Source organism: Festucalex cinctus, unplaced genomic scaffold (genome assembly GCF_051991245.1).
Source record: "Festucalex cinctus isolate MCC-2025b unplaced genomic scaffold, RoL_Fcin_1.0 HiC_scaffold_97, whole genome shotgun sequence".
Classification (NCBI taxonomy): Eukaryota; Metazoa; Chordata; class Actinopteri; order Syngnathiformes; family Syngnathidae; genus Festucalex; species Festucalex cinctus.
The window spans coordinates 52751-70292 of NW_027520344.1; the positions used below are offsets into that span (position 1 = coordinate 52751).

The window sequence follows — 17542 nt, forward strand, 5'->3', positions numbered from 1 at the left end:
GTAATTTTAGCTAGAGGTGATGGTAAAATCAGGACTAAGTTTTTGTGCTTCCGGAATGTTTTAAGATTCATTTTAACATCTTCAGTGTTATGTTTTATTTAAACTACAATAGCATATTTAATTTGAGGCTGCATTGGTGAGGGGAATAGATGTGAATATTGAAAGGATGGTTTATTGTATACTAGTGGATAGATGGGGGGAATTATACGTAGATATGTGGTGTATGTTGCATGTATTACATGTCCTTAAGATATCATACATGTTATGGGCGTATCGCATATATACTATTTATGGTATGTACGTTAGGGATTATGTATGTTATTATCTCATGTATAAGCTTAATGTGTGTTATGCCTTTCATATTTTGTATATTTTATAAGTACAATGTATTTTACATGTTTATGGCCCTAATATTTAATATATTATGTTTGTTACATATCTTATGTGTTACGGCCCTCTGTGTGTTGTGTGTGGTAGGTTATATGTTCTTGTATGATATGCACATATAATAGATACACACACATATATATACACACACATATTTGTTATAAATATATGTGGTTCATTGTTTATTCTTTGCATTTTACAGGCTTTGTGTGTGCTACAAATTTTACATGTTTATAAACTCCTTACATTTTATACATTTATACATTTTGCTTGTGTATGTGTTTTATGTATTGTAAGCCCCTTATGTTTCACACATAATACTTTTCGTGTATTTTGTATGTATAGGAGGCCCCTCAATATGTTATATACTTGCGAGCAATATAAATGTACAATATAAAAGAATATATGAATTATGTTGTGAGAAGAAAGTTAGTGAGAAAAATTTTTCAGCTAAAGAGGTTTTAGAATGTTTTGTGTTGATCGAACATCATTCGTGTGGTGCAGTATAATACTTGTAATGTTTGTTTGTTGTTCAGGGAAATTAAAGGGGAACAAATAGTTTACTAAACGTTTGACGTTTGTTGCTGGCTTAGCAGTTTTAGGTCTTTGGCTTTGTTCAAGTGGTGGTGGATCGTAAATTTGTTCGTTTCGTTGTTCGTTCGTTGTTCGTTCGTTGTTTGTTCCAGTGCAAATTTAAAGGCTAACAAATAAAATTTGTTAAACGTTTCAGTCTGGGTTTTCCTGTTTCCGGGGGGTTTGCAGGAGTGTTAGTAACTCAGGACTGAAGGGGGGTAAGGGGGGTTTGACGACGCAAAAAACAGTGGGGGCAACCGAGAACGATCAAAAGTGGAAGGTAACATTATGCTCTTGATATTAAGTAATGTGGTTCTTATGTAATGTCTTTCCAACATGCAGTACATTACGCGCTGCAAGATAAATGTTCAACCGTGTTAGTTAATACCGTGCGCACTCTGAAATGTCAAGTGAAAGGAAAAAAAAAAAAGAACCAACCGCCCCTGTGGAGTGAACGCCCGGCTTGGTGGGTAACGAGTCGTATGATTACCTCCATTAACTTATGTAAGCGTCGATGAAAGTGGGAGGAATAATATAAACCAATGTTCCTGAAGTAGGAGCCAAATGCCAGGAATAATTCACCTTTTAGGTAGCTACCCCCACAATAGAAGTTCCTGACCATCAATAATAATTAGCATTAAGGAATAAAGAGGTAGGTAGGTTCTTACTGCATCGGTTATTTAATTGGTTAGTTAATTGAGTCCTGTTCTATCATTGGTTCTCGAAATTAGAGGTAATTAGTCGATTGCCCAGTACTACTCCGACATTTACACAAAAACATAATATGGTTTATGTCCTGTTTTTAGCTATGTGTATTAGTTCTATGGTTCATATAAATTAATGGTTATAATACATATAATGACCTGAAAAATTACTTAATATAGTTAAAATAAATGAGTGCATATATACATATATGCACTCAGAAAATATTTTAACGCAGAAATTTGGCTTTGGGAGCCAAAAGTGGGAGTTCAACCCTCCTTTTTCTGAGCACAAAGGAGGAATTTAACCTCCGCTTCCGGTTTACAACGCCGGCGTTCTGTTCTGAACTACAAGTGCAAGTTCATTTTATGATGCCGTTTTCTGTTCGGCCAATTATTGGGGTAAAGATAAGGAAAATAAGGAAATAGATTACGGAGGCTAATTGGCCGATAATAATGTAGGGGGGTTCTACAGGTATTCCTCCGATTCAGGTTAGGACAACAATATCTATAGTCAGGGCCCAGAATAGGAGTTGGCTGAGGGGGCGAAAAGTGAGTCCTCGTTGTTTTGAGGTGTGAAGGATGGGGACTGCCAGGAGAATAAGGATAGAGAGGAGAAGTGCTAGTACTCCCCCCAATTTGTTGGGGATGGAGCGTAAAATGGCGTAAGCGAATAGAAAGTATCATTCAGGTTTAATATGAGGGGGTGTAACGAGGGGGTTGGCAGGGGTAAAGTTATCCGGGTCTCCTAGGAGGTTAGGGAGGAAAAGGGCGAGGGAAATCAGAGTAAGAAGGAATAAAGCAAAGCCTAGTAAGTCTTTGTAGGAGAAATATGGGTGGAACGAGATTTTATCCGTGTTAGAGTTAAGTCCTGTGGGGTTGTTAGAGCCCGTTTCATGGAGAAATATAAGGTGAATTATGGTGGCGGCAGCAATGATGAAAGGGAGGAGGAAGTGGAATGTAAAAAATCGGTTAAGAGTAGCGTTGTCAACAGAAAACCCTCCTCAAACCCACTGGACAAGATTGTTGCCGATATAGGGCACAGCTGATATTAAGTTTGTGATTACGGTAGCGCCTCAGAAGGATATTTGTCCTCAGGGCAGGACGTAGCCGACAAAAGCGGTGGCTATGACAAGCAGAAGGAGGATTACGCCTATATTTCAGGTTTTTTTATTTAAATAAGAGCCGTAGTAAAGGCCTCGGGCAATGTGCAGGTAGATAGCAATGAAGAAGAAAGATGCGCCGTTGGCATGCATGCTTCGAATTAATCAGCCGTAATTTACGTTACGGCAAATGTGGGCAACTGAGGAGAATGCGGTGGTGATGTCTGAAGTGTAATGTATTGCTAGGAAGAGACCGGTCAGAATTTGTACTATTAAAGACAGGCCTAGAAGGGAGCCGAAGTTTCATCAGGCAGAGATATTTGAAGGGGTTGGCAGGTCAATGATGGTATCGTTAGCGATGTTAATAAGAGGGGGAGTTTTGCGTAGGCTGGCCATTAATTTGTTCCTGTAGTTGATCTACAACGGTGGTTTTTCAAGCCATTGGTCCTGGTTAAAATCCTGGTGGGAATAATGACTTATTTAATACTGTTATTACTAATTGGGCTGGTTTTGGGACTTGTAGCAGTTGCTTCCAATCCCTCACCTTATTTTGCTGCTTTAGGGCTGGTTGTGGTATCAGGCATGGGTTGTGGTGTTGTGGTTGTTTGTGGGGGTTCATTTTTGTCTTTGGTGTTATTCCTAATTTATTTGGGAGGGATATTAGTAGTTTTTGCTTATTCTGCGGCTTTGGCTGTAGAGCCATATCCGGAGAGTTTTGGGGATTGGTCTGTGGCAATTTATGGTGGGTCTTATGTAGGAGGTGTGGGGGTAGCTTGTCTGTTTTTATGAGGGGGGTGATTTGAAGAGTCTTGAGTACCTGTGGGTGAGTTGTCTAGCTTGTCTGTGTTTCGGGGGGATATGTCAGGAGTTGCGATCATATACTCGCAGGGTGAGTGGATATTGGTTACTGCTGCATGGGTACTTTTGTTAACGTTGTTTGTTGTGTTGGAACTTACACGGGGGTTGGCTCGAGGGGCGTTACGAGTAGTTAGGTTAACATGCATAGTGTAAGAGTTAATGTTAGTAAAAATAACATTAAAAAGGTCTTAATTAGACCTTTTTGGGTATTACTTGTGGCGGTAATTATAGGGAGGTTAAGTGAGGTGATAGATTTTGGTCCTGTTTTTTTAAGTCATATTGAATCAATTGTTTTAAGAGCAATTTTTTGTCCGAAGATGAGGGATAATTTAGGAGAGGCGAGGTGAATAATTAAGGGGTAAAATCTGAGTATGTTGGAGAATGAGTGGGTAGAGCGTTTGGGATTTAAGGATGTTTGTTTGGAGGTAATAAGGGCTATTTCAAGGGCGATTAATAAGCCGGTCAAGGTAACTGTAAGTGCGGCGAGCTTAAGAGTAAGGGGTATGGTTATAACGGGGGATTTGGTTGGAGTTAGGTTAAATGCAATGATTAGCCCTGCAATTACACTTCCTCAGGCGAGTCGTTTAATGGATTTAATTAGTGAGTTATCATTTTCATTAATGGGGGATAAAGAGTTGAACCGGGGGTGATTCATTGTTACATAATAGATTATACGAAAGCTGTAAATGGCGGTGAATGAGGTTGCCAGAAGTGTTAATACGAGGGCTCAGGCGTTGAGGTAGGAAGTGTTGAGTGCTTCGATGATAGGATCTTTGGAGAAAAATCCGGTTAAAAAAGGGGTTCCTATTAAGGCAAGGCTCCCTAATGTGAGGCAAGAAGATGTGAAAGGTATAAGTTGGTGAGTTCCTCCTATTTTGCGGATGTCTTGTTCGTTGTTGAGGCTGTGGATAATGGAGCCAGAGGAGAGGAAAAGTATAGCTTTAAAGAATGCGTGAGTACAAATATGGAGAAATGCTAGTTGAGGCATATTAAGTCCGATGGCAATTATTATTAGCCCTAATTGACTTGCTGTTGAGAATGCTACGATCTTTTTGATATCGTTTTGTGTGAGGGCGCAAATAGCGTTAAATAAGGTGGTGAGTGCGCCTAAACATAGACAGAGAGTGAGGATAAAGGGGTTGTTTTCTATTAAGGGGGCTAGACGGATTATTAGGAAAATTCCTGCAACAACTATTGTGCTGGAGTGCAGTAGGGCAGAAACGGGTGTGGGGCCTTCTATGGCTGAGGGGAGTCATGGGTGGAGTCCAAATTGGGCGGATTTTCCTGCTGCTGCCAAGATTAACCCTATAAGGGGGATGGTAAAGTCTTTTTCTTGGGGGGAGCTAAAGATGTTTTGTATTTCTCATGAGTTAAGGTTTATAGCAGTTCATGCTATAAATAAAATTAATCCGAGATCGCCGATTCGGTTGTAAAGCACTGCTTGGAGGGCTGCTGTGTTTGCGTCCGCTCGGCCGTACCATCATCCGATTAAAAGGAAGGATATTATTCCTACGCCCTCTCAGCCAATGAATAACTGGAAAATGTTATTAGCGGTTACTAGGATTATTATGGCAATAAGAAATGTGAGGAGGTATAAAGAAAATTTGTTTGCGTAAGGGTCTGAGTGCATATAGTAGGTGGTGAATTCTAGAATTGATCAAGTGATATATAGGGCTACAGAGGTGAAGATAATGGAATATAAGTCAAATTTAAAACTAATGTTGATGTTGAAGTTGGATGTGCATACTCATGATCAGGAGGTGGCGATAGTTTCGGTTCCTTCGTTAAGGAATAAAAAAAGAGGGAGGAGGCTAATGAAAAACCCTGTTTTAATTAGATTTTTAATGAAAGTAGGGGGCCAGTTGATTGGACGGGAGGTGGGGATAAGTGGTCAGACGAGGGGGGTTCAGAGGAGGGCAAGGATAATAATTAGGCTAGATGTTATTGTTAGGTGGGAGTTCACAGCCCTTGCTTGGATTTGCACCAAGATTTTTGATTCCTAAGACCAAGGGATCGTCTGTTATCCTTCAGGGGCGTAAGTAAGCCTTGGGGTTTAACCAAGGGGGCAAAGATTAGCAGTCTTTGTTGCCTTCGGGCCTTTCTTGGTGGATAAGAGGATTTTAACCTTTATTTTTAGAGCCACAGTCTAAGGTCTTGTTTAAACGATATCTACAAAAAGGGGTTCCTAGCAGGAGTTCGGGTTTGAAAGTGAGGAGGAGTAGTGGGACCAGATGTAGAGTTATAAGGAGATGTTCACGAGAGTGAGATGGCTCTAAAAAGATAAGGTGGTTAGTTAGTGAGCCTCGTTGGGTTGTTAAGAAGAGATAAAGTGAATATGCGGCTGTAATAATAGTTCCGGTGCCGGTTAGGGCGATAGTAAAAGGTGATCAATTAAATGTGGAAGAGATAATTGCTAATTCTCCTACAAGGTTGGGTAAGGGGGGTAAGGCAAGATTGGCTAAGCTGGCAATAAATCATCAGATAGTTATTAATGGGAGAATTATTTGCAAACCTCGGGCGAGTGTAAGTTCACGGCTGTGGGTTCGTTCATAATTGGTGTTAGCTAGGCAGAATAAGGCTGAGGAAGTTAAACCGTGGGCGATTATTAAAATTAGTGCCCCAGAATATCCCCAAGGGGATTGAATGAGGATTCCTGCTACTACTAGGCCTATATGGCTTACTGATGAGTATGCGATGAGGCATTTTAGGTCAGTTTGTCGTAGGCAGTTTGAGGCTGTCATAATAATTCCTCATAAAGCGAGGATCATAAATGGATAGGAAAGTTCTTTGGTGAGGGGTTCTAAGGTACTTATTAAGCGCATTATACCATATCCCCCCAATTTTAAGAGTACTGCAGCTAGAACTATGGAGCCTGCGATTGGTGCTTCTACGTGGGCTTTGGGGAGTCAAAGGTGGACACCGTAGAGAGGCATTTTTACTAAAAAGGCCAGGAGGCATCCGGCTCATCATAATTTAGACCCGTATGATAAGAGGTTGGTGGGGCTGTGGTATTGGATTGTTAAGAGAGAGAGGGTTCCAATGTTGTTTTGTAATAATAAAAGGGCAACTAGTAGTGGTAAGGATCCTATGAGTGTGTAAAATAAAAAATATGTGCCTGCGTTTAGGCGTTCTGCTTGGTTTCCCCAACGAGTAATAATAAAAAGAGTAGGGATTAGTGTGGCTTCAAATGCGACATAAAACATAATTAATTCAGTGGCGCTAAAGGCCAAGATTAGAAGAATTTGTAATGTAATAAGTAGGGTGATGTATGTGCGTTGTTGGTTAATGAGGTATGTGGTTGTGTGGCAGAGTCCGGACGATATAAACCCAGCTTGAGCTGGTCCGGGGTGGACCAACTTGAGCCGGGTTTTTTTGGTGTGGCAGAGCTCGGACGGAATCAGTCCAGCTGGGGTTAATCCAGAGGTGGTTAGTCCGAGTTGGGTTAGTTTGGTTGGGTTCAATCCTGTGTGGATTAATCCCGACAAGATCATTAATGGTAGAAGTCAGCAAGAGAGGATTAGTAGGGGGGTGGATAGTGGGTCAGTGGCTAAAGTTGTGTTAAGGGAGGATCATCCAGTTTCTGATGGTCATTTCACTCATTGGAGGGTGGTTAGTGAAATAATAAGGCTGTGGGTTAGAGTTGATGTTTGTATTCATTTGGGAGGGGTGAGTCAGGTTGTGGGGATTAGTATGATTGTAGGGATTAGGATCTTTAACATTGTAAGATATTAAGGGCTTGAAGGCGATCGGTTCCGTGGGTTCGGGAGGTAGCTACAAGAAGGGCAAGCCCTGCGCTTGCTTCACAGGCTGAGAAAGCGAGGAGTAATATTGGCGAGGGGGAAAAATTAATGGAACTTAATTGTAAGGTTCATAATGAGAGAGCCATATACAGGGAAAGTATTATTCCTTCTAGGCAGAGGAGTGCGGATAATAAATGGGTTCGATGGAATGTTAGTCCTATTAGGCCGAGGATAAAGCTTGTTGAAAAGGCGAAATGTGTGGGTGTCATTAGGCAATCGTGGAGTTAAACCACGTTCTTTTGAGCCGAAATCAAATGTTTATACCTACAACTAATTACCTATTCAGCTCATTCGAGGCCGCCTTGGGCTCATTCATACATCAGGCCAAGAGTAAGAAGAATGAGAACTGTTGATGCTCAAATAAGTGTGGAGGTAGGGGATGCCAGTTGGGTGCTTCAAGGGAGGGGTAGTAAAAGTGCGATTTCTAAATCAAAAAGTAAGAAGAGGATGGCCACTAGGAAAAAGCGGAGTGAGAATGGGGATCGGGCTGAACCAAGGGGGTTGAACCCGCATTCATAAGGGGATAATTTTTCCAGGTCTGGGCTTATTTGAGGGATTCAAAATGCTACAATAATTAAGATAAGGGAGAGTGTTAAGGTGATTGTTAGAATAGCGGTAAATAGGTTCATTATCTTTTTTTGGACTTTAACCAAAATCGAATGATTGGAAGTCATTCATACTGTTTGTACTAAAAAGATATGATCCTCATCAATAAATTGAGGCATAAAGGAATAGTCAGACAACATCTACAAAATGTCAGTATCAGGCAGCAGCTTCGAATCCAAAATGGTGTTCGGATGTGAAGTGATGGCGAATTTGTCGTAGAAGGCATACTGTTAGGAATGTAGATCCAATAATTACGTGTAGTCCGTGGAATCCTGTTGCTACAAAAAAAGTAGTTCCATAAACGCCTTCACTAATTGAGAAAGGAGCTTCGTAATATTCTATGGCTTGGAGGAAGGTGAAGAAAAAGCCCAGAATAATTGTTAGGGTGAGGGCATTGGTTGCTTGTTTACGTTTATTTTTTATAATGCTGTGGTGTGCGGAGGTTACTGTTACTCCAGAGGCTAATAAAACGGCTGTGTTGAGGAGGGGGACTTCAAATGGGTCTAAGGGTAGGATCCCCAAGGGTGGTCAGTATTCACCTAGTTCGGGGGTGGGGGTTAGACTGGAGTGATAAAAGGCTCAGAAGAACCCAAGGAAGAAAAATACTTCTGATGCAATAAATAGAATTATTCCGTAGCGTAAACCTTTTTGAACGATAGGTGAGTGGAGGCCTTGAAAAGTCCCTTCTCGAATAATATCACGTCATCATTGGAGTGTTGTTAGTAGAAGGATAATTAGGCTTAGTATTATTAGTGTGGAGGTGTTGAAGTGGAATCAGATGGCTAAGCCAGATGTTATAAGTAAAGCACCAATTGCTCCTGTAAGGGGCCAAGGGCTTGGGTCAACTATGTGGAATGCATGTGTTTGATGGGCCATTATGTGTTTTCTTGTAGGTATAGGGTAAGTAAGAGCACGAAGACATAAGCTTGGAGTATGGCGACAGCTATTTCAAGGAGGGTTAGGGCTAAGAGCAGAATAATTGTTGAGGCGGTGAGTATAATGTTCATGGGAAGTAAAATTATGGCTGCGGAGGAGATAAGGTGTATCAGTAAATGACCGGCTGTTAGGTTAGCGGCGATACGGACGGCGAGGGCGATAGGGCGAATTAAGAGGCTAATAGACTCAATAATAATTAAGGCTGGGATCAAGAGAGTTGGGGTTCCTTCGGGAAGAAGGTGAGCTAATGAATGGCTGGGGTTATGGCGTGCACCTGTGATTACTGTTATTAATCAGGCAGGAACTGCAAGGCTTAAAGTTAGTGATAGCTGAGTAGTAGGGGTAAAGGTGTAGGGGATTAAGCCTGTTGTATTTATTAAAATAAGGAAGGTGATTAAGGATGTGAATATAAGGGCTCATTTATGGGATGAGGTTTTAAGTGGTAAAAAGAGTTGGTGGGTGGTTAAATTAATAAATCAGGTTTGTAGAGTAAGAAGGGGGTTATTTATTCAGCGGGGGGAGTAAGATAAAATAAGAATTGAAGGGAATATAATGGCTAATGCGATTAGGGGGGCACCATACAGTGAGGGGCTTGAAAATTGGTTAAATAAGCCTAATGCCATTGTCAGGTTGCAGAGGGGGTGTCTAAAGTTGTGAAGTTTAGAGAGAGGGGTTCATTAGGAACTTTGTAAGATATTACTTTAGGGAGCATAAGTGTTGTAAAAACTAATCATGTAAATAGTATGATTCCGAGTCAAGGGGACGGGTCTAGTTGGGGCATGTCGCTAGGGGTGGTAGGGAGTCACCAATCTTTAGCTTAAAAGGCTAATGCTATTGCCCTCTTTAGCTTCTTAGCGGGTCTAATCGGAGGAGGTGGAAGATCAGAGTTCAAAGTCTTCTAAGGGGACTACTTCAACTACAATTGGTATAAAGCTGTGGTAGGCCCCACAAATTTCGGAGCATTGTCCATAGTAAACACCAGGTCAGTAAGGGATGAAGGTTATTTGATTTAGTCGGCCTGGGACAGCGTCTACTTTAACCCCAAAGGAGGGCAGGGTTCAAGCGTGAAGGACATCAGCTGCACTGACTAGTATGCGAATTGGGGATTGTAATGGGACGACTATGTGGTAGTCAGATTCTAGTAAACGGAATTGACCTGGAGTGAGTTCTTCTATTGGAGTTATATAGGAGTCAAATTCGAGGTCTTCATAATCCGTATATTCGTATGACCAGTACCATTGATGCCCCACCGTTTTGATAGTGAGGTGGGGGGTATTAATTTCTTCTATAAAGTAAAGAATTCGTAGAGAAGGCAGGGCGATAATAATTAGGATAAGTGAGGGGAGGATAGTTCAAAGAATTTCTATAACCTGGGAGTCTAATAATAATTTGTTTGTTAGTTTTGCAGAGATTACTACTGCGATAATGTAGAGTACTAGGGCGCTGATAAGAAAAACAGTTGTTATGGCGTGGTCGTGAAAGTGAAGTAGTTCTTCTATTGTAGGGGATGTTGCATCTTGAAAGCCTAATTGGAGAGGTCGGGCCATTAAGATATGTAAGAGTTTAACTTACAATTCTGTCTTGACAAGGCAGTGTAATATTTTACTAATATCTTATGAGGAAGAAAATGGCAGAGTGGTGATGTGAGCGGCTTGAAACCGTTTTACGGGGGTTCGATTCCCTCTTTTCTGGTTAAGTGTGTTGTGTCTGGGTATGAACAGGCTCTTCAAATGTATGGTAGGGAGGAGGGCAGCCGTGGATTCATTCTACGTTAGTGGTAGTTATTTCAACAGATAAGACTTCTCGCTTAGAGGCAAATGCTTCTCAGATGATAAAGAGGAACATAATAACGGCGATTAAAGAAATTAAAGAGCCAATTGAGGAGACAGTGTTTCATAGTGTAAAGGCATCCGGGTAATCTGAGTATCGGCGGGGCATCCCGGCTAGCCCTAGGAAATGTTGAGGAAAGAATGTCAGGTTTACGCCTACGAATATTACGCCGAAATGGATTTTGGTTCATGTACTGTGAAGAGTAAATCCGGTGAATAAGGGGAATCAATAAACAAATCCTGCTATAATAGCAAATACAGCGCCTATGGATAAGACGTAATGGAAGTGGGCTACTACGTAGTATGTGTCATGAAGGATAATATCAAGGGAGGAGTTAGCTAGCACAATCCCTGTTAGGCCTCCGACTGTAAATAGGAAAATAAAGCCAAGAGCCCATAATAAGGGAGTGTCTCATTTGATTACACTTCCGTGGAGAGTAGCTAGTCAGCTAAAAACTTTAACCCCGGTGGGGATGGCAATAATTATTGTGGCGGAAGTGAAGTATGCTCGAGTATCCACGTCTATGCCTACTGTAAATATATGGTGTGCTCATACAATAAAACCTAAAAGTCCAATTGCTATTATTGCCCAAATTATGCCTATGTAGCCAAAAGGTTCTTTTTTTGCTGAATAATAAGCTACGATGTGGGAGATTATTCCAAACCCTGGGAGGATTAGAATATAGACCTCGGGGTGGCCGAAGAATCAAAATAAATGTTGGTAAAGGATTGGGTCTCCTCCTCCTGCGGGGTCAAAAAATGTGGTGTTAAGATTACGATCTGTAAGAAGTATGGTGATTGCAGCCGCTAGAACTGGCAGGGAGAGCAAGAGTAGTACGGCAGTGACTAATACTGCTCAAACAAATAAAGGTGTTTGGTATTGTGAGACGGACAGGGGCTTTATGTTGATGGCGGTGGTGATAAAGTTGATCGCCCCCAGAATAGAGGAAACACCAGCTAAGTGGAGGGAGAAGATGGTTAGATCTACTGATGTCCCTGCGTGGGCGAGGTTGGCGGCTAAAGGGGGGTACACTGTTCAGCCCGTCCCTGCTCCTATTTCCACTGCTGAGGAGGCTAGCAGGAGAAGGAAGGATGGAGGAAGGAGTCAGAAGCTCATATTATTTATTCGAGGAAAGGCTATATCTGGGGCCCCAATTATTAAGGGTACTAATCAGTTGCCGAAGCCTCCGATCATAAGGGGTATTACTATAAAAAAGATTATTACGAATGCGTGGGCTGTTACAATTACGTTGTAGATCTGGTCATCACCCAGTAAAGCGCCGGGTTGGCTAAGTTCTGCCCGAATGAGGAGGCTTAGGGCGGTGCCCACCATGCCGGCTCATGCGCCGAATACTAAGTAGAGGGTGCCGATATCTTTGTGATTCGTTGAGAAGAATCAGCGAGGGATTGCCACAGATAGGATGGCTGAGTAAGCGGTGGATTGTAAACCCACATACAGGGGTTTGAGTCCCTTTCTTATCAGGCCCTGAGGTGTACGACATATTAGATTGCAAATCTTGAGTAGCGAATTAACGTTTGCCGGGGCTTTCCCCCGCCTTCGCCTTTTTAAAGGCGGGGGAAAGTAGAAAGATGCTCACTGGTTTGAGCGCTTAGCTGTTAACTAAGAATTTGTAGGATCGAGGCCTACCTTTCTAGATAAGGTTTTAGCTTAATTAAAGTGTCTGTTTTGCATGCAGAAGATGTGAGTTAGTGTCTTGCAGGTCTTAGCAAAGGTTAGGAGATTTTCACTTCTGTTTAGGGCTTTGAAGGCCCTTAGTTTAAATGTTAACTTAAACCTTTATGTCTTAGTATTAGGGCGGCTATAGTAGGGAGTAAGGGTAGAAGTGTAATTGATGAAATAAGTGTGATGCTCAAAGGAAGTGTGGAGTAGGTGGTTTGAAAACGCCAAGGGGCGAGGTTTAGGGTATTATTAGGAGATATTGTAAGTGTTATTGCATATGATAAACGAAGGTAGAAGTAAAGGCTTAAGAGGGTAGATAAGGCTATGATGGTTGCAAGGGGTATTAAATCTTGTTTTGTTAATTCTTGAAGGATTAATCATTTTGGGCCGAAGCCTGTTAGTGGGGGTAGGCCCCCTAGGGATAGTATAATTAGGGGGGTTAGGGCTGTTAAGGTTGGGAATTTGAATCAAGAGGTAGTAAGTGTGTTGATAGAGGTTGAATTGTTAATATTAAATAAGGAGAAGACTGCGGATGTTATTAGGATATATGTTAGTAAGGCGATTAGTGTTAGGGAGGGGGAGTATTGAAGGATTAGTACTATCCATCCGAGGTGGGCAATGGATGAGTAGGCCAGGATTTTTCGGAGTTGGTTTTGGTTTAAACCGCCTCAGCCCCCGATTAGTGTAGAGAGGATTGCTATGGTGGAGAGGATAAATGAGTTTTGTGAGGACATTTGTATTAGTAGGGCGAAGGGGGCAAGTTTTTGTCAAGTTGATAGGATTAGGCCGGTGGTTAAGTCAAGTCCTTGGAGGACTTCAGGCAATCAGGTGTGGAGAGGGGCTAGACCTACTTTTAGTGCGAGTGCTAAGGTAATAAGTGTTAATGGTAAGGGGTGGGAGATTTCGTTAATAGTCCACTGTCCTGTAAACCAGGCATTCATTGAACTGGCAAAAAGAATTACGGCTGCTGCAGTGGCTTGAGTGAGAAAGTATTTGGTTGAGGCTTCTACTGAGCGGGGGTGATGGTGTTGTGCTATTAAAGGGATGATGGCTAGTGTGTTAATCTCTAAGCCTATTCATGCTAGTAATCAGTGGGAACTTATGAATGTGATTGTGGTACCTAGTCCCAGCCCGAGAAGGAGGGTGGAAAGAATGTAGGGGTTCATTGGTGAGGGGAGGGTTGTAACCTACGTTTTTGGGGTATGGGCCCAAGAGCTTGTTTAGCTGACCTTACCGTTAGAAGGTGGTGTAATGAAGCACTGAGAGTTTTGATCTCTTTAGTGGAGGTTCGAATCCTCTTTTTCTAAGGAAATGGGAGGACTTTAACCTCCGTCTATTACTCTATCAAAGTAGTCCTTAATATTCGGGCACAGTTCCTATAATTGTGGCGGGAATCCTGCTATTGCAGTAGGAAGGGATAAGTGTCAGATAATTAGGGCGAGGGTTAGAGGTAAAAAATTTTTCCAGATAAGGTGTATTAATTGGTCGTAACGAAATCGGGGGTATGATGCTCGAATTCACAGGAATATCATAGAGAGAATTATTGTTTTTAATATTAGGCTGGAGGAGGCTAGTAAATTAATAAAGGGGATAAGGGGTTGGCAGGCTCCAAGGAAAAGAATGGTTGATAAGGTATTTATTAGTAGGATGTTGGCGTATTCAGCGAGGAAAAATAGGGCGAATGGACCTCCTGCATATTCAACATTAAACCCGGAGACTAATTCTGATTCGCCCTCTGTTAGGTCGAAAGGTGCTCGGTTTGTTTCAGCTAAGGTTGAGATGTATCATATTGCTGCCAAGGGTCAGGCAGGGATTACTAATCAAACACTTTCTTGTGTTGTATTAAAGGTTTGTAGGGTGAAATTACCGGTGAAGATAATGCATGCTAATAGGATCAGACCAAGGCTAACTTCATATGAAATAGTTTGGGCTACGGCCCGAAGGGCCCCGATTAGTGCGTATTTTGAATTTGATGCTCAGCCTGAGCCGAGAATGGAGTACACAGCCAGGCTGGATAATGCTATAATGAATAGGATACTCAGGTTTAAGTTAACAACAGGATGGGGTATAGGGAGGGGAGCTCATAATGTGAGAGCTAAGGTGAGTGCAAGGATTGGGGTGACTAAGAAGAGGAGGGGTGAAGCAGTAGAGGGGCGGACGGGTTCTTTAATAAAGAGTTTTAGGCCGTCAGCGATTGGTTGTAATAGGCCGTAAGGCCCTACAATGTTGGGTCCTTTTCGAAGTTGCATGTATCCAAGAATTTTGCGTTCAAGTAAAGTTAGAAATGCAACAGCGAGGAGGATTGGTACAATGTAGATTAAGGGGTTGGCGATATGTGTAAGTAATGTATCTATCATAGTTGGGGAGAGGGGTTGAACCTCTGTCGAAAGGGCTTAGGCCTTTTGCATTGTCCGGACTCTGCCACACCAACAATCGTTATTTTCGATCCATAGGTATGCTCTGTTACCTAATTTAGTTGTTTCATTGGGTTAGAGCAGGGCTTATTTAAAACAGGGGCCCTTTCTTCTTGGTCCTTTCGTACAAAAGAAGAACATAGCATAGATAGAAACTGACCTGGATTACTCCGGTCTGAACTCAGATCGCGTAGGACTTTAATCGTTGAACAAACGAACCCTTAATAGCTGCTGCACCATTAGGATGTCCTGATCCAACATCGAGGTCGTAAACCCTCTTGTCGATAGGGACTCTTGAAGAGGATTGCGCTGTTATCCCCGGGGTAACTTGGTTCGTTGATCGGCTTGCCGGATCATATGGCCAAATATTTTGGTGCTTAGAGCTGGTGCTCTTGGCTAAAAGGGTTATTTTATTCTTCACGGGGGGTTTATTTTACCCCGCGGTCGCCCCAACCGAAGACATTCAGGAGAGTTTTGTTTAGTTTGATTCTTTATTAGGAGGTTATTAACACAAATCAGCTGCTTATCTAAAGCTCCACGGGGTCTTCTCGTCTTATGTTAGTATCCCCGCTTCTGCACGGGGAGATCAATTTCATTGACAAAGGAAAGGAGACAGTTAAGCCCTCGTTGTGCCGTTCATACAGGTCTCTATTTAAAAGACAAGTGATTGTGCTACCTTTGCACGGTCAAAATACCGCGGCCGTTGAACATAGTCACAGGGCAGGCGGGACCTCTTATATTTATTATGCAAGAGGCGATGTTTTTGGTAAACAGGCGAGGCTTAGTGGGTTTGCCGAGTTCCTTCTTTTCCTTTTGGTCTTTCCTTGAGGGCACTCCGGTGTAGGGTTAACGGGCTTGTTTTGGTGGGTTTCCTTGTTTTATTGTTTTGCATTCCCCTCTGATTTGGGGGCCGTTAGTTTTCGGTGCGGGTTCGATCCGAGTTACACTTGTGGAAGGAGAGATTTTAGTTCTCTTATTACTCATATTAGCATTGTAGTTTCCAGGGGTGGTGGAATAGCCTGATATAGTTAGGGGTGTAAGAGGTTTTATCGGGATAAGGGGAGTGGTTGTGCTTGAGCTTTAACGCTTTCTTTAAAGGTGGCTGCTTTTAGGCCTACTAAGGCATATGGTTTTATTAGTATGATCTTTAGCCTCCTGAATGAAGTTGTATCTTGTGTCAAAAGGGCTGTACCTCTTTTGACTAACTCTAATTTCTCGTGTAGTCGTGAGTATGTGGTTTAGGGAGGGATTAGGCTGAACTTCTATCCATTTCTCAGGCAACCAGCTATAACTAAGTTCGGTTGGCTTGTCACCTCTACTCGGAGTTCTTCCCAGTCTTTTGCTACAGACATGGGTTGGCCCTATAGGCTGTCTCGGAGTAGCTCACTTAGTTTCGGGGGTTCAAACTTAAGTTCGCTTTGCTTGGTGGGTACTTGCTAAATCCTGATGCAAAAGGTACGAGGGGGTATCTCTGCTTTTAATAACTTGTTGGATTATTTCACTTCTTTTTCAGCGTTCCCTTACGGTACTTTATTTGTAGCTCTTGATTCCTTTTCTATCTCCTATACTTAGGGGGATAAATGGTTTATGGGGTGGGGTTAGGGTATTAAAATTTATTGATATTTATTGTTAGAGAGAGGGAGTGGGCTAGCTTTTAGGTAATCAGATCAGTCCAACTTGCATGGACAATTTCTCAGTGTAGGGGAGATGCTTTACTATTTAGCTATGATCTGTATTCCAAGTACACCTTCCGGTACACTTACCATGTTACGACTTGCCTCCCCTTAATGGGTTTTTATGTTTTATTTAATTTGGGTTATAAGGGTAGGGGAGAGTGACGGGCGGTGTGTGCGCGCTTCAGTGCCGTATTCAGAAGGACACTCTATTTCCTTCTTACTGCTAAATCCTCCTTCATATTTGTGTTTCAACAAATTTTTCGTTGTACGTTAAATTAACGAATGTAGCCCATTTCTTCCCTCTCATGTGCTACACCTTGACCTGACGTTTTGAGTTAAACTAGTTTTGCTCACTTTGGGTCCTTTGAAGGGTAAGCTGACGACGGCGGTATATAAGCGGATGGGGCGAGAGAGGGTGAGGTTTAACGAGGATTATCGGTTCTAGAACAGGCTCCTCTAGATGGGTATAAAGCACCGCCAAGTCCTTTGGGTTTTAAGCTGATGCTTGTAGTCCCCTGGCGGGTGAGAGTAAAATACATCAATGTTTACGGCTATGCATAATGGGGTATCTAATCCCAGTTTGTTCCATAGCTTTCGTGGAGTCAAAAGTTTAAAGTTACTTTCGTAAAGGGTTTCATATGTTCGTTTGCGTATAACGGCTTTGAAGATGTTTAACTTTAGTTTTCAATTTCTTAACCACCCTTTGTGCCGAAACCTATCAACTTGGGCCTCTCGTATAACCGCGGTGGCTGGCACGAGTTTTACCGGCCCTGTCAGCTTTAATTAAATCAAGTTTTCACTTATGGTTTAATGTTTATCACTGCTGAGTTCCCTTAGGGGTGTGGCTGAGCAAGGTGTTGTGGGCTACATTGTGTGCCTGATACCAGCTCCCAAACTGCAATAAGAAAGTTAGGGGCATTCTCACGGGTGTGCGGATACTTGCATGTGTAATTTTAGCTAGAGGTGATGGTAAAATCA

At 42.2% G+C, this 17542-nt stretch overlaps 2 protein-coding genes and 1 non-coding gene across 3 annotated transcripts; 1 reads left to right on the forward strand and 2 right to left on the reverse strand.

The window, feature by feature from the left end:
- The first annotated feature begins 34 nt into the window (after positions 1 to 34).
- LOC144011373 (NADH-ubiquinone oxidoreductase chain 6-like) lies at positions 35 to 14751 on the forward strand. The gene is given in 1 exon segment (XM_077511593.1): positions 35 to 14751. A coding segment is annotated over 1 exon segment (540 nt). The 5' UTR covers positions 35 to 3235; the 3' UTR covers positions 3776 to 14751.
- On the reverse strand, positions 8120 to 9587 carry LOC144011359 (ATP synthase F(0) complex subunit a-like). Its single transcript, XM_077511583.1, is given in 1 exon segment — positions 8120 to 9587. A coding segment is annotated over 1 exon segment (684 nt). The 3' UTR covers positions 8120 to 8903.
- Positions 14752 to 16618: 1867 nt separating the features above from the next.
- On the reverse strand, positions 16619 to 17406 carry LOC144011378 (18S ribosomal RNA). The gene has a single exon (XR_013281699.1). It is a non-coding gene; the product is annotated as an 18S ribosomal RNA (ribosomal RNA).
- Between the last annotated feature and the right edge of the window lie 136 nt (positions 17407 to 17542).